The 14,443-nt window shown below is 42.1% G+C and overlaps 1 protein-coding gene across 2 annotated transcripts in view; it reads right to left on the bottom strand.

The window, feature by feature from the left end:
• The window catches only part of DALRD3 (DALR anticodon binding domain containing 3), a 321,275-nt gene extending 307,325 nt beyond the window's left edge, over window positions 1–13,950 (bottom strand). Inside the window, exon 1 of one of the 2 annotated variants that reach the window (XM_069643313.1) lies at window positions 13,664–13,950. In XM_069643313.1, coding sequence (XP_069499414.1) covers window positions 13,664–13,861 — 198 coding nt within the window. In that variant the 5' untranslated portion in view covers window positions 13,862–13,950. The remainder of the gene's footprint in view (window positions 1–13,663) is intronic. The other variant, XM_069643314.1, reaches the window with a different exon arrangement.
• Window positions 13,951–14,443: the final 493 nt, after the last annotated feature.

The following is a 14,443-nucleotide window of genomic DNA, read 5'->3' as shown; positions in this document are numbered from 1 at the left end:
CGAGGGGGTGGAGCGGATGTGTGCGTGGAGCAGATGAGCGCGTGGTGCCGATGAGTGCGCAGAGCGGACGAGAGCGCAAAATGAATGAGGCATGGAGCATATAAGAGCATGGAACAGATAAGAGTGTGGTGCGGATGTAGGTTGTGTGAGTGGATAATAGAATGGAGCGGATGTAGAATGTTGTGCTGATTTAGGGTGTTGAACCGATATTGTGCGTGATGGGGCTGACCAGATGTAGGTTGTTGAGTGGAAGTAGGGTACGGTGGTATTCAGCCATTGTAAGGTTCTGAACAAATGTGGATTATGGTGCAGGTGCGGAGCGGGTGTAGAGTGCGGAGCGGGGTAGAGTGCGGAGCGGGGTAGAGTGCGGAGTGGGGTAGATGGCGGAGCGGGTGTACAGCGGGGAGCGTATATCGAGTGTCGAGCAAACGGGTGATATATGTGCGGGGCAGAATTATTAGAGTGCATGGAACATTTAGAAAGAGCATTGCAATGAACGTTTTTTTTGAGAACTTGAAACGGTCGTAATGCATGGAACAGCGGAGTACATGGAACGGATGGAGTACATGGTAGTATTAGAGTGGGCCATATCACATCTCCACGCTTACTCTCTTCTTTACACCACCACTTAACTAGTACACAGCGATACTATGACACCATTCGGTATTGCTGTTCTCATACCAACACCTGCCTCATACTCCCCATCACCCTAATTAAACACTGCTGGTTATACACCCTCCAGCCTAGGCGTTCTCCTCAGGCCTAACGCAGCCAGAATCGGTCTGGATAAAAACCTGCCAGAACGAACACATACTTTTGATCTCTCAACCACCACATCTACCGCTAGAAAGCAGCTATCACACGAATGCCACACCAGCTGCAGACATATCTAGTGCTTACACGCACCGTTTGACTCTCTCTATTCTCTCCACTGACTTGAACTTCGGTTCCCGAGGGCGTTCAACCTACCAGCGCCTTGAGACCATACCAATGGTACAAAAGGCGCTATATAAATGCAAAATAACATAACATACACAGGATTGCCCCCATTGGAAATCATGTTTTCAGAAGTTTATAAGCGTTTTGTTGTTCACAGCATATGTGCAACATCTAGCAATTTATCATGATCCAATACTACGCTAGTGGTAACTAGTATCTGATCATGAATATCAAATCTTGTATTTAAAGTACCTTGTTTTTCATAATTTTGAAGGACGTTATTGATGCAATGTGCAATTTAAATATATTGCAAAGAAATACAAAATCGTCAAAAAAGACGCCAAACCGTGAAATAAAACAGTACTAACGTGAAAACAAAGTTACACAATGTCAACGTGGTTAGAGAAAACACAGCAATGTATATAGAAATTCATAGAGAGATGGTGGCTTAATTTGGTACCCAAGTTAAAAGTTATCCAAAAATGGACAATAGCCAAACTTAAGAGACTATCCTATTGGCGTGTACGATTGTTATAATCACTGTAAGTGTGCCCAGTGACCACATCAACTCAGGGGTACGGCAAATCTCGTGCCAGTACAGTATACACCCCAATTGGTAGGCCAGTGTAACATCCATGATAGAGAGTGATTTTACTTCTGGGGTTCATATGCTCGTCACATAAAATGTTTTTAATGTAAATTTTGGCATCAACAAATATGGTATTTTGCTTGAGGAGTTCCAAATTGAGAAAGAAAGTGCCTTTTCAAATAGGGTTTCCGCTAAGTTTGTCAACTTGACCCTATCTTGAGTATCATGGTGGGTCAAAGGTTCTCTGATGCACTCAATAGCATCTTTCTGCGGAATGCTGATGTAGAGAGATTGTACCATTGTTACCAGTAGCTCAGTGTTCGGGTCAAAGTTTAGGCGTTTATAGATCCCAATGACAGAGGTGGTATGCCTCAAGAATGCTGTGCTGCGTTGGCTCATATGCTTTAAAAAGGTTTAAGGAGGAAATCACATCCAGCAACTATACCTCCTCTTTGTGCATCTTGGGAATAGCATAAAATAAAGGAACCCGATCCGAAGCGTTGTTAAGGTAGTCAAACTCATTACTGGTGATCCAGTTTCTCTGGAGGCCATGTATAGTATTTTCTATTTTTTTTTTTCAAATATCAGTGGTGGGGTCATTTGAGAGTTACATAGTTATCCTTTTATTTAAGTAGATCAATTGCCATCTTTTTGTATCGATTAGTATTCATCACCACGATACCCGCTCCGTCAGCCAGCTTGAGTATTAAGCCTGGGTTGTTACTGAGTGAATTAAAAGCTAGCCTTTCAATATTAGAAAGGTTGTGTCTAGTGCGTTTGTTAGTATTCTGTAGCACAGCAAGATCCACAAAATTTCATTTATCAAAAGGTGGTGATTTCATTAGGCACTTGATTATCAAGAGGCGTGAAGGGGGATTGAGTTCCAAGACCGGTGTTCGTTGCCCTGGTATATTCTTTGAGAATGTACTATGACAATTCAGTTGTTTTTGGGAACTTTAACACCCTAATGATCCCATTGACTTGCAGGCTGACCGCCTGATTTCCTCTTTGGGAAATTAATCTCCCCCAGCATGGCGGATCTGAATCTCCCCCAACATAGCGACAGGCCCAACTCATTCTCTTGGTAATACCTTGGAACGTATACTTGCCCCATGTTCTTCGGTCACCCTATATCCGTTCCTACCAGTTATCTGGTCTGACCACATAGTCATTCCTTATACTGGCAAGGTTAGTCCTCTGTCTACTGTGCCTGTCCTGCCTCGTCCCTACTCCGCGCTGGCACAATGTCCCTAGCGCCAGCGGTATTAGCTCAAGAGAGCTTTTATAAAAAAAATTTAAAAAGATAACAAAATAATTAGAAAGGCAGTCTTTCTAAATCGAAATGTCACGCCAGAACCCAAAGTGCTGTAGAGGGAAACCGGGTAAGTGTGTGTCTGTGTGTGTGTTGAATGTTTGGGTTGGGAGGGAGCAGGAGGGTGGGGTGTGAAACCCCCTGATTTCTAAATCAATCGCACCAGAGGGGAGGGTGTGGGGTCATAGGGGTCAGGGTGGTGTTGGTGAGGGAATGTCATTTTGTTGCAGGCCTGCTAAAAACAGGCAAGAACATTTTTTTTGTTAGGTGACCTACAAAACGCTAATTTATGACTGAACTACGCCAACATCTCTACAAGTATCACTTATTGCTTTGCATCTAGTACTATGGTTGATCATGTGTCTCTTTCTGCTGTTTTTGCCTCTACAGCTAACCCTTTGGCAACTTTGAAAGCATCTAAACCCCAGGTTCACCCTTCTGAGCCTTGATTTTCCACCAAGCTTGGCTGTCTCAGACGCTTTCGCGGGCAGGCAGAGCAAAAATGGTGCATTTCCTATTGCCTTTGGGCATGCCTTGCTTTGCGTGAGGCCACTGCCTCTACAAAATGCCATCATGGATGCTAAACATGCTTACTTTACCTCCCATGTCGAATCAGTGGTCAACTCCCCCAGAGAACTCTTCAAGCGTGTTCAGTCGCTGTCGTCTACCCCCTCTTCTAATCTGGTTGTGCCATCTCAAATGCTATGTGATTCGCCTTCTGCTTTTTTCACAATAAGATCGCTATTAGGCAGAAGATCTCTAGCTCTAGTACCCAGCCTACCTTGATGATGGATACCCTTACCCCAATGCACGTTTCTCACTCCTGGTCTAAATTTCCTGTCTTTGGGGATTCAGACATCATTGTGTCTACGAAGGGCCTGAAATCCATGTCTCCTGCGGATTCCATTCCACTCCGCATTCTTAAAGAGATCATCCCTTCCATTGCGGTCAACGTGTCTTTTGCTAACAGTTATGTTGCACCTGTGCTTAAACATGCCCAGGTTATTCCTCTTGTTAAAGAAGAAAAAAAAACAATCTTGATCCTTCTCTTCCCTTTTCTCGTCGCTCTTTTCTTATGAAACATTTGGAATATTTTCGCCTCTTCTTTGTTCTTTTTTAGAGGATTCTGGGTTTCTTTACCTTTTCAGTCAGGTTTTCGGCCTATCCTGGCTACTAAACCTGTGTTGGTATCCGCTGTGGACGACCTGGCCCAGATTGTGGATCAAGGTGGTGTTGGAGTCCTGATACTATTAGACATTTTGCCGCATTTGACACAATCGATCGCTCCATCTTAATCGAGAGATTGTTCTCTGCAGGTACCTCCTGCTCAGATCTCGACTTTTTTTTCCTGTCTCTTTCTGATCGTCTCAGTCAGTTTCTCTTTCTCCTTTCATCTCACCCAATATGCCCATATTCTGTGGTGTACCTCGGGGCTCTGCACTCTCTCCTCTTCTTTTTAATGTTTATATCAAGCCTCTAGTCAAACTCATTTCACTCCTTGGGTTTCTTGTTGTTACTCCAATGCGGGCGACACCCAGATCTTGGTGTGGCTTGATCTGTCTGTTTCTGCTACAGCCAAGCACTGTCTGCTCTGTACACTATTGGATGTGTAATTGGCATCGCCTCAATGGAGGAAAAAAAAAAAGGAGATACTTATTGTTGGTACCTCCCCCGATTCCTCTCTTTGGTCATCTACTTTCTATCCCTCCGAAATCGTCCCTTTACCAGTGCCAGTCTCAATAGTCAAGGACCTGGGTGTGAAGTTTTCAGCTTCTCTTTCCATGCAGGACAAGGTGAACTCTCTGTGCCAGACAGTTCACTTTAAACTGAGGATTCTGCGCAAAGTTTTGCCTTACCTCCCTTCCCAGCTTCGTCCAGTGATTGTATCTTCCTTGATCTCAGAGTCTTTAGACTATTGTAATTCACTCTCCTGCAACATTTACAGATCATACAAAACTCTGCGGCTAGGTTGGCCACTGGAGCATCTCGCTATTCTTCTGTTTCCTTAATTCTTACATCCCTCCATTGGCTGCCTGTGCACAAATGGGTTAACGTCAACACTCCATGTATTGTACACTGGGCTTTTTATAAGACTTGGCCTTAGTATCTACAGACTAAGTTCTGCCTGTATGTTCCTTCTCCTCGGATTCGCTCAGCCGCTGCATTGCGCATTTCTGTTCCCGTGTGGCCATTCCTTCTCGGTTGCTGCAGCACAGCTTTGGAATTCCATCCCTCGCTCTCTCTCCGCGATATTGGACATCTGGGAAGTAGGGATCTCAGTATCTGCCACTCTGTTCTCCTCTGCGTAAAAAAATAATGGTTGCCTTTAGTTGGTAAATATTCACTTATACCGAGTGTGTCTTTGGACGTTGAAGTGTCTGAGAAGGTCACCCACCTTTTCCTGAACATTGGTCTTTTTCTATAGGGAAAAGGCTGTTCTGTTTTGCAAATCTCTAAATAGTTCTCTGTGAGATAAGTATATATATATATATATATGTTCTCAACTTTAAATTCATCATAGACTTTTACCAGTTTTTGTTTTGCTATTTAAATTCAACTATTTGCTCGTTGATTGGCGCAAGCTTTTCTCTGCCATTGGATATGGCTAAGTTGTCCATGAATTTTTGACACACCCTGATACCCAAGATAGGGTTCCTGCTGAGTTTTTCGTCAACTTCACCCTATATGAAAAGGCACTTTCCTTCTCTATGTGGGACTCTTCAAGCATAGTAGCATATTAGTGGACACCATAAGTAACATTACAAGTAAAATCAATTATGTAGAAAAATAATGGACATTACACTGGCCTAAGAAGATCCATTTGGGGTGTGGATATTGTACCGACACAAGATTTTCTGTACCCCAGAGCTGCTCTGGGCACTCTGAACCGTTAGTGATTTTAGCAATCATACACTCCAAAAGGAGATCCTCTAATGTGTGGTTGTCCATTTTTTGACAACTTGTAACTTACCAAATGAAGCCGCCATCATTTGATGAAATTCTAATCAAATTGCTGTGCTTTCTCCAACCACATTGACATTATTTCTGTTTTGTTAACTGTTGGGTGTCCATTTTGCTGATTTTTTATGTAGGTTTGCGATATGGCTCATATGCACATTGCATTAAAAACACTTCACAATAATGAAAAATAATCATGATTAGTATTGTATCACAATTTATCATGATCCAATAGTACGCTAGTGGTAACTAATATCAGTTACTAGAATGAGATATTAGTTACCACTAGCGTAGTATTGGATCATGATAAATTGCTAGATGTTGCACTTATGCTGTGAACAACAAAAAGCTTATAAACTTCTGAAAAATGATTTCCAATTAGGATAACCGTGTGAATGGCAGTTATCTCCCAGTTCCCATGTGAGAGGGGTTATTTTCCCTTTTGTATTAGAGCGTTAAAATAGAACACTAAAGTCAGACAGGGAAAGTGATACTGCTAGATAGGTGAATAAATAAGGATGGGCGAATCATGCGCACTCCCATCCAGAGGAAGGTCAATAGTATACAGTTTGCAGAAAGCAGTATTCGAATGAGGGAGCTATATGGCTCAGTGTTTGGGTTCTGCTAGCCGCATCGAGGGGATGTTGGCAGCGTTATCCGTGTGCCCCTTGCCCGCCCATCAGATGGGCGAGGGGTGGTGTACAAATAAGCAAACTTTATACACATCCTCTTTTGCGCGCTACATTTTGACATTTAACAACTTGATTTTATTCACAAGGATCTGCATATCTGTTGAGGTGTGGGCGTCCGTTCTGCAAGAGGCTTTGTGATGTTTGAACTTCCTATAAAACTTGAGGGGTTGTGGGGGTAAGTCTACTTGGGTGACTGACCGAGTGAACAAAATGGTTTACATTGGAAGGCAAGGGAATGTGTACACTGCACAGCTACTAAGGAGAGTATGGCTAAACAAATCGGTTTCAGAATTGAGAGTGAATGGTTGGACAAGTGAAGGAATAGTTAAATGAGCCAGTCCTCAGATGACTGCATGGTGGAACGAGCAATCGGGTGGGGATGCAAGCAGGCAAACCTGTGGAGGAAAGGTTGAGCAAACAGATGCGGGATAAGTGAAGAAGCATTAGGGCTCAAGTCGAGGGTACACGCGGGGGGACGAAGTCCACCCACTTTATTGAGAGGGTGGACTCAGTCCCACCCAGCTAAAAGATAAACATTGGATATCCTCTTTGAATTGAAGCCGACCTCAGGGATCAAAGCAGTCGTCAGGTTCGTAGGATGGACAATTCACCACTGCACTATATAACCTGATGAAAAATAACAAACAAATAAAAGTGAAGTGTCCCATTTCGGTACTGCAAGTCCCAGGGAAAAAAATTGTATTGGTTCTAGGCGTTTAAAACATGCACACCTTTTAATGTTTTTAAAAACACTAAAAGAAGAAAATATCCTGCCTTGGTTTGTGTTGATTTTATGAAAGGCAAAAGCCATTCGTCCTGTTCAATTTGGGTGGTTATGCAAAGCCAATTGAATGAAATGTGCATATTTCACCTTAATATGCTAATTTCTGGCGGCGTCACATCCCATACGTTTGTTGACGAGTCCCCACTTTAATTTTTAGGACTTGGCCCCCGTATTATAAAATGCGGTAACGGAGTGACTACCACGGGTAAACTGATAGTGCGGGACGGTGGAATTAATGCATGCTGGCTACCTAGACGACTGGTCGAGGAGGTCAAGTGGCTGTCTGAACAAGTGAATGAACAGTTGAATGAATAAGCAGAAAGGCCGGATGGTGGTAAGTATTACACAGACGATCAATGTGGAATTATAATATATATTTATTAAGTTAATGTAACTACATTACAATGTAATTAAAAGGAGGAGGGAGACAACTAGTAGCAGAGGGAGCTGGACGGTTATCATTCAACTACAGTCCATCCTTCTAGAATCCTGTATGCCTCTGAGTTCCCAGTGTTCTATTATTACATACCATGATGTGGTCAGGCATGTCCCTCAGTCATCAGGCAGATTCTACTATAATATTAAATACTACACATCTCCCTCCCTTTATATTATATTATATTAACAAACTATATTCCTTATAATTATACACACAAACTATATACAATTTCTGTAACAATTGTTCCAGTTGGTTAACTAGAACTCCACATAATCTTCCATCTTCTTTGGTAACCGATAGGATCTGCCAACTCTGGACATACATCCTCCATTTCTGGAATTACTTGGCAAGGAAAATTTAACTTGCTCAGATTTGCCATCATATCCCTTTTCCACAGTGTTATTAACTTTACTTTCCTCACCACTGCTTGACTTTCTAAATATCTTAACATTTCTAGCTGTATTCTTGCCTACATCTTTCATTCCTTTCTTGTTACCCATTTCTTTCCTGATACACTTATTATTTTCACACATCCAAATTCTTTCTACATTCCATATTCTTTTGTCCTCCGTCCTGACAGCATTATGAAACGCCTCTATGACTCTAATGGGATTGGACCATTTACATGGTCCACTCCTTAGAGCAGGAGGGAGTAATACTTTGACAAACTGACCAACAGCTTTACACATATCATACTTGCTGTTATGTACCTTCTTATCATAGTTCACCTTGTTTCTCCTTTGTGTTTCCCTGATTTTTTTTTTTGCATTACTCAGATTTTTTTTTATTTCTTCACCCTCTTTAATAATCCAAATGGGAGCTAATTTTGTGTTTGCTTTTCTTCCTCTGCTATGCTCAAAAGGAGACACACCAGTACTGGTATGTGGGGTGAAACGATGGGCAATTATTTTTTCCCTAATGGCATCCTCCCAATTCAACCCATTGATCCACGCCATTCTGATGGTCTCTTTCAGGATTTTATTAAAACGTTCTACCACCCCATTGGTCTGTGGATGATAGATCGAGCTAGTCTTGTGTTTAATGGCAAATTTTTTACAAAAATCTGCCACTTCCTTAGACATAAATTGGGTACCGTTATCGGAAAGAATACTTTCCGGGTATCCTTCTCTCTCACATATACTTGATAAAAATTCCACCACGGTTTTACCCGTAATACTAGAAGTAATCAAAATCTCTGCCCACCTGGTGAGAAGATCTATAACTACCAAGCAATACTTTTGTACACCTTTACAATGTATTGGACCTAAAATATCCATACTTATATCCCTCCATACACTATTGGGAATATCAGTAATAACCATTGGTTGCCTGGAACCCACACATTTTTTCTCATCACCACAACAAAGGATACATTCCCTAATATATCGTTCGATCTGGAGATCACAACCGGGCCACCAATAGTCATTCCTAATTCTTTGTTTAGTCTTTATCACTCCTTGATGGCCCTCATGACCTAATTCTACAATCTTCTTACGCAGATCCGTCGGAGGAATGACTTTATCACCTCTCATTACAAAGTTATCGTGAACATGCAGTTCATCTGCAACTGTCCAGAAAGCACTTAAATTAGCTTCCTCAAATTTAGATTTCTTCATGGAATCATGACTTTGAATCAATTCTTTCAATTTCTTGATGTTATCATCATTAGTTTCAGCCTGATCCCAAGCATCCTTGGATATGGAAGAATTTTCCACACAAAATACCACTTCCATGTCTTCATCCTCATCAACAATCTCCGAGATGTTGGTTAATCGGGATAAGCAATCAGCAGACACATTCTTTATTCCTGGAACATATGACACAGTATAGTTAAACTCTTGCAGCATCATGACCCATCTTCTCATTCTGTTGGATACTTTATTAAGACCTTTTGACATGAATACTTGAGTCAAAGGCTTATGATCAGTTCGAAACTCAACTTGGTTGCCCCATATAAAGCTTCTAAATTTGTCAGCTGCCCACTTAATAGCCAGAGCCTCCTTTTCTATAGTGGCATAAGAACTCTCTGCACCCTTCAATAATCTCGACGCAAAAGCAATTACTGCTTCTTGACCATTTTTCTCTTGGGACAATACAGCTCCCAATCCTATGTTACTGGCATCCGTAGTGATGATAATCTTGTCTTTGGTACAAAAATTCTTTAATGCAGGAGCAGAGTTTATTGCATTCTTTATGAAATTGAATTCATTTTCACATTCCCCATTCCACTCAAACCATTTCTTCTTGAGTGCTTCTCGTAATGGAACGGTGTGTATGGCAAAATCCTTGACAAATTTTGAGTAATATTCAGCCATGCCAATAAATGTACGAATCTCATCTTTGTTACTCGGGCTTGGCATGCCCACAATGGTATTGACTAATTGAGGTTTTGGAAAAATTCCTTCTGCTGTAATTTTGTGTCCCAAATATTCAATCTCCGTGCAATTTATCTTACACTTATCTTTGCTCAAAGTCATGCCCGCATCATATAATTTCTTACACACGTGTAGTAACCTTTTGTCGTGCAATTCTTGAGTAACAGCATGAATCAATATGTCATCTTGAAAACATATCACTCCATCAGTATCCTTGAACATACCATGCATAACCTTTTGGAAAACTGATGCTGCCGACACTAGTCCAAAAGGCATTCTTTTAAATTGATACAAACCATCATGAGTTATGAACGCAGTCAGTTTCCTTGACTCTCTATGCAATTTAATTTGATGATAGGCAGATGATAAGTCTAACGTCGAAAATACTTTAGAGGGTCCAATGGTAGAAACAATTTCTTGTATATTAGGTAAAGGATGACGATCAGGTATGACACCTTTGTTCAATTCACGTAAATCAACACAAATTCTAAGTTTTCCTGACTTTTTTCTTATCACAACCAGTGGAGAAACCCATTCGCTAGCATCAATACTTTCTATGATTCCATCTTCTTCCATTTTCTTTAATTCCTTGTTGACTTCTTCTCGTACTGCTAACGGAATGTTTCTCAATTTTTGAGCTATAGGTTTTTTATCTGACTTGAGCAATATTTGATGAGTAAAACCTTGAAGACATCCTATATTATCTCGGAAAACCTTTAACAAACCAGCTTTACTTATAATATCACCACCTGCAATTGATTCACTGCTTCCATTACTTATGGACAAGACTGATTCCACACTGGTGGAGTCCACTTTCACTCGCAACTTACTCTGGTGAGTCCAGCTGAGTAAAGCAGTTTTCCCTTCACTTGTGATATATATTTTGCCGTTTGCCACTCTGTTCTTAAATTTCAATTTTCCCCAATGCCAACCGATGACATTAATTCTCACACCTCCATAGGCTCTTGGATTGATATCCGTTTCATGTAAATATTCATGTTTATTCTTGTTCCAAAACTGTCTCGGCAGAAGCGTATACTTTGCACCAGTATCAATCATCATACATATTTCATTGCCATCAATTGACACCATCGCCCTGGGACTTTCCAACACTTCTTCATCATTATCATCAGTTATAGTACATACGCAATCATCTTGATTTTCCATTTCACTGCGATCACTATCAGAATTGTCCCCTATCCAGTTCATGGCATTGTCGCGATATCTGCAACATTTGGAAAAGTGGCCTTTTCCTTTACACTTGTTACAAATGATCTTTAATGCTGGACAATCTGGGTCATCAGCCCAATGATTCACATTGCCACACCTGTAACACTTTCCTTGGCGCTTTTTTTTCACTTTCCTTAATTGATTCACTGGACTGTTCTTCTTAGATACTTCATATGATGAACCCTTTTGAGCATATTTACTTGACCTTTTGTCTGCTCTCCTTGAATTATATTGCTTAGTGATGGATCTCCTCTTAATGGTGTCATTATTGATCATTGCAATCGACTCCTCTTCATGCGTGTCATGCATTTTACTGTTGCTGTTTTCTATTTTTACTTGCTTCATCTTATTCTCCAATTCTTTAACACACTCCTCCGTGTGCTCTACTTCTTTAGCTACTCGAAGAACAGTGTCGAGGGAAGGATCACTTTCTGACCACAATTTTTCCCTTACTTTGCTACTGCGACACTCTAGCATAAATTGGTCTCTGAGTCTCTCATCTAGTTGCTCATTAAAGTTGCATGACTTTGCTAATTTCCTTAATGCTGTGACAAACTTTTCCACACTCTCTCCCTCCTCCTGTGTGCGTTTGCCAAACTTATAACGTTCTAGAATTATGCTCACTTTCTTTTCAAAATGTTTATCAATTTTCTTTACAGCCAGCTGGTATTCATTTAGATCCACACTGTCTTCCTCTGGTAAATCTGGAAGTGTTTCGTATTTTTCTTGGCCAACAGGACCTAAACAATGCAATAGTAATGACTTCCTTTTCTCCACACTGCAATTGGGACCACAGATCACACCTGCATAATGTTCAAACGATTTTATCCACCTCTTCCAAGGTAAAGCAGGTTCATCAGTGCTGGGCAAGAAAAAGGCAGGCGGTGGCACACTGCTGAATGCCATGAGAGTTTATATTTAATGTCTGTGCCAGATGTCCTGAAGCGCAATGTGCAATGTAAGATGAAATCTGACAAATGTGGGCTTTATTTTATGCAACCATCGCTAGCATACAAGTATTCATCTCCTCTTGAAACTTGTGTGGAATGCACATACTATCCTCAAGTGGATGAGTTACCACTATGTATCTGCAGATAGTAGTTCACTCATATATAATTAATAGCATTGTTCCACGAAATTGCAATGTGCACAGATTGCACTTTTCCAACTCCTACTGTACTGCCTACACCACCTTGTCACCGTGCGTGAGAATTGCAGGCTTGCATTGGAAAACAGCGGCGTACTGCGCCTTTAAGAAACATTTCCTGCTCGAAGGCATTGAGCGCATGCGCAAACTCCGATGTTAAAGTAACGTAAGGCAGCTAATTGATGTATAGCATCTGCTGTCATATCCTTTGTATGCCGCACTGGAATCGCCTAGCATTACCTTCCGGAACATCAAAACGGGGCCGCTTCTACGCTCGGGCATGAGCGGAGCAGCTCCGTGTACCTCGATGCAGCATCAATACGACCGGAGCCATCCTCGTCGCCATTGTTTTAGCCGTGGTAAGTATTACACAGACGATCAATGTGGAATTATAATATATATTTATTAAGTTAATGTAACTACATTACAATGTAGTTAAAAGGAGGAGGGAGACAACTAGTAGCAGAGGGAGCTGGACGGTTATCATTCAACTACAGTCCATCCTTCTAGAATCCTGTATGCCTCTGAGTTCCCAGTGTTCTATTATTACATACCATGATGTGGTCAGGCATGTCCCTCAGTCATCAGGCAGATTCTACTATAATATTAAATACTACAAGTCCCCACTTTAATTTTTAGGACTTGGCCCCCGTATTATAAAATGCGGTAACGGAGTGACTACCACGGGTAAACTGATAGTGCGGGACGGTGGAATTAATGCATGCTGGCTACCTAGACGACTGGTCGAGGAGGTCAAGTGGCTGTCTGAACAAGTGAATGAACAGTTGAATGAATAAGCAGAAAGGCCGGATGGATGCGCGGGTAGAAGTAACAGTTGTGTTGACAGCTCGGGTGAAGGAGTGAATGCCTCGGGGAGGGAATAGCGGGGGGGGGGGGGCAATGAATGAATGAACGCGCGCATGCGCACTTCAATAGCCAGCCGCATGAATGATGAATGGGCGAACTGCTGAGGAATGAGCGAGTGAACAGTGACCGAGTTACTAGTTTAGCAGAACAGTTAATACGAAGGCACAGACCTGACGAGCCAATGAAACCACAGTGAATGAGTACAATAATATATACAGTAACATGCCCTACTAGAAGGTGAAGGGTGGGCGTGTTTTATTGCGGGGGGGTACTGTGTGCTCGAGTGAGGGGTGTGCGTTCTCCCGGGACTCCTCGACTCCTGCCACCGTACCTGACCCCGCCGGTAGAGCGCGCTCAGGGCCGCCTTGGGCGCCAGGAAGTCGCGGTGCCGCAGGTTCCTACTGCTGCTCTCCTTAAACCATAGGCCGGGCAGCACGGGCTCGCCGGGACGCAAGGCAGCGCTGAGCGCCTGCACGGTGTCCGAAAGCCGCAACCCCCCGGGATACTCTACGCCGCCCAGCGGCTCCATTGCTACTGATGCGGAAAGCCGCAGTAGCTAGCTGCCCAAACGGACCATAGAGGAGCCAGCTAGAGCGGCGACAGCCATAGAGCCTTACAGGTGGCTAGCGCACACCCACAGAGTTCTAACAGAGGGCTAGAGGGCGAACTTCGTTCACAGTATGTGCTGGCGATGGCCGCCATAATGGTAGTGAAAACGTTTTGAGAACTAGGAGCTAACTTCCATAGACAGTTAGCGGAAATAGCAAGTTAATACGTTATTTAAGCATTCATTATGCTGCCATGAAATTAATCGAATACGCTATGTTACTATTGATTGTGCTACTAGTGAACCCACTAGAGGGCCACCTTTGCTAGGAATTAAACAATTGCACAGCTACATTTATTCATTATTTGTATCATTGTACTATTAGCGATTGCATAGCATGGTTAGAGTGTCATTGGGTTGCTGGTGAATCCATTGCATTACTAAATTAATATATGAATTTTCCTTTCATCGTGTTACCAGAAAACACATTGCATAAGGTAGATTGTTTCACTGGCCTTTTACTGTGTGGACAGCTGGCTCAATGAATAGTTTAGATTTAGTCAT

This window comes from Ambystoma mexicanum, chromosome 2p (assembly GCF_040938575.1).
Source record: "Ambystoma mexicanum isolate Mex_15411 chromosome 2p, UKY_AmexF1_1, whole genome shotgun sequence".
Lineage (NCBI taxonomy): Eukaryota > Metazoa > Chordata > Amphibia > Caudata > Ambystomatidae > Ambystoma > Ambystoma mexicanum.
Note: the sequence above shows the minus strand (reverse complement) of the source record. Positions and strands in the feature narration are given on the sequence as shown.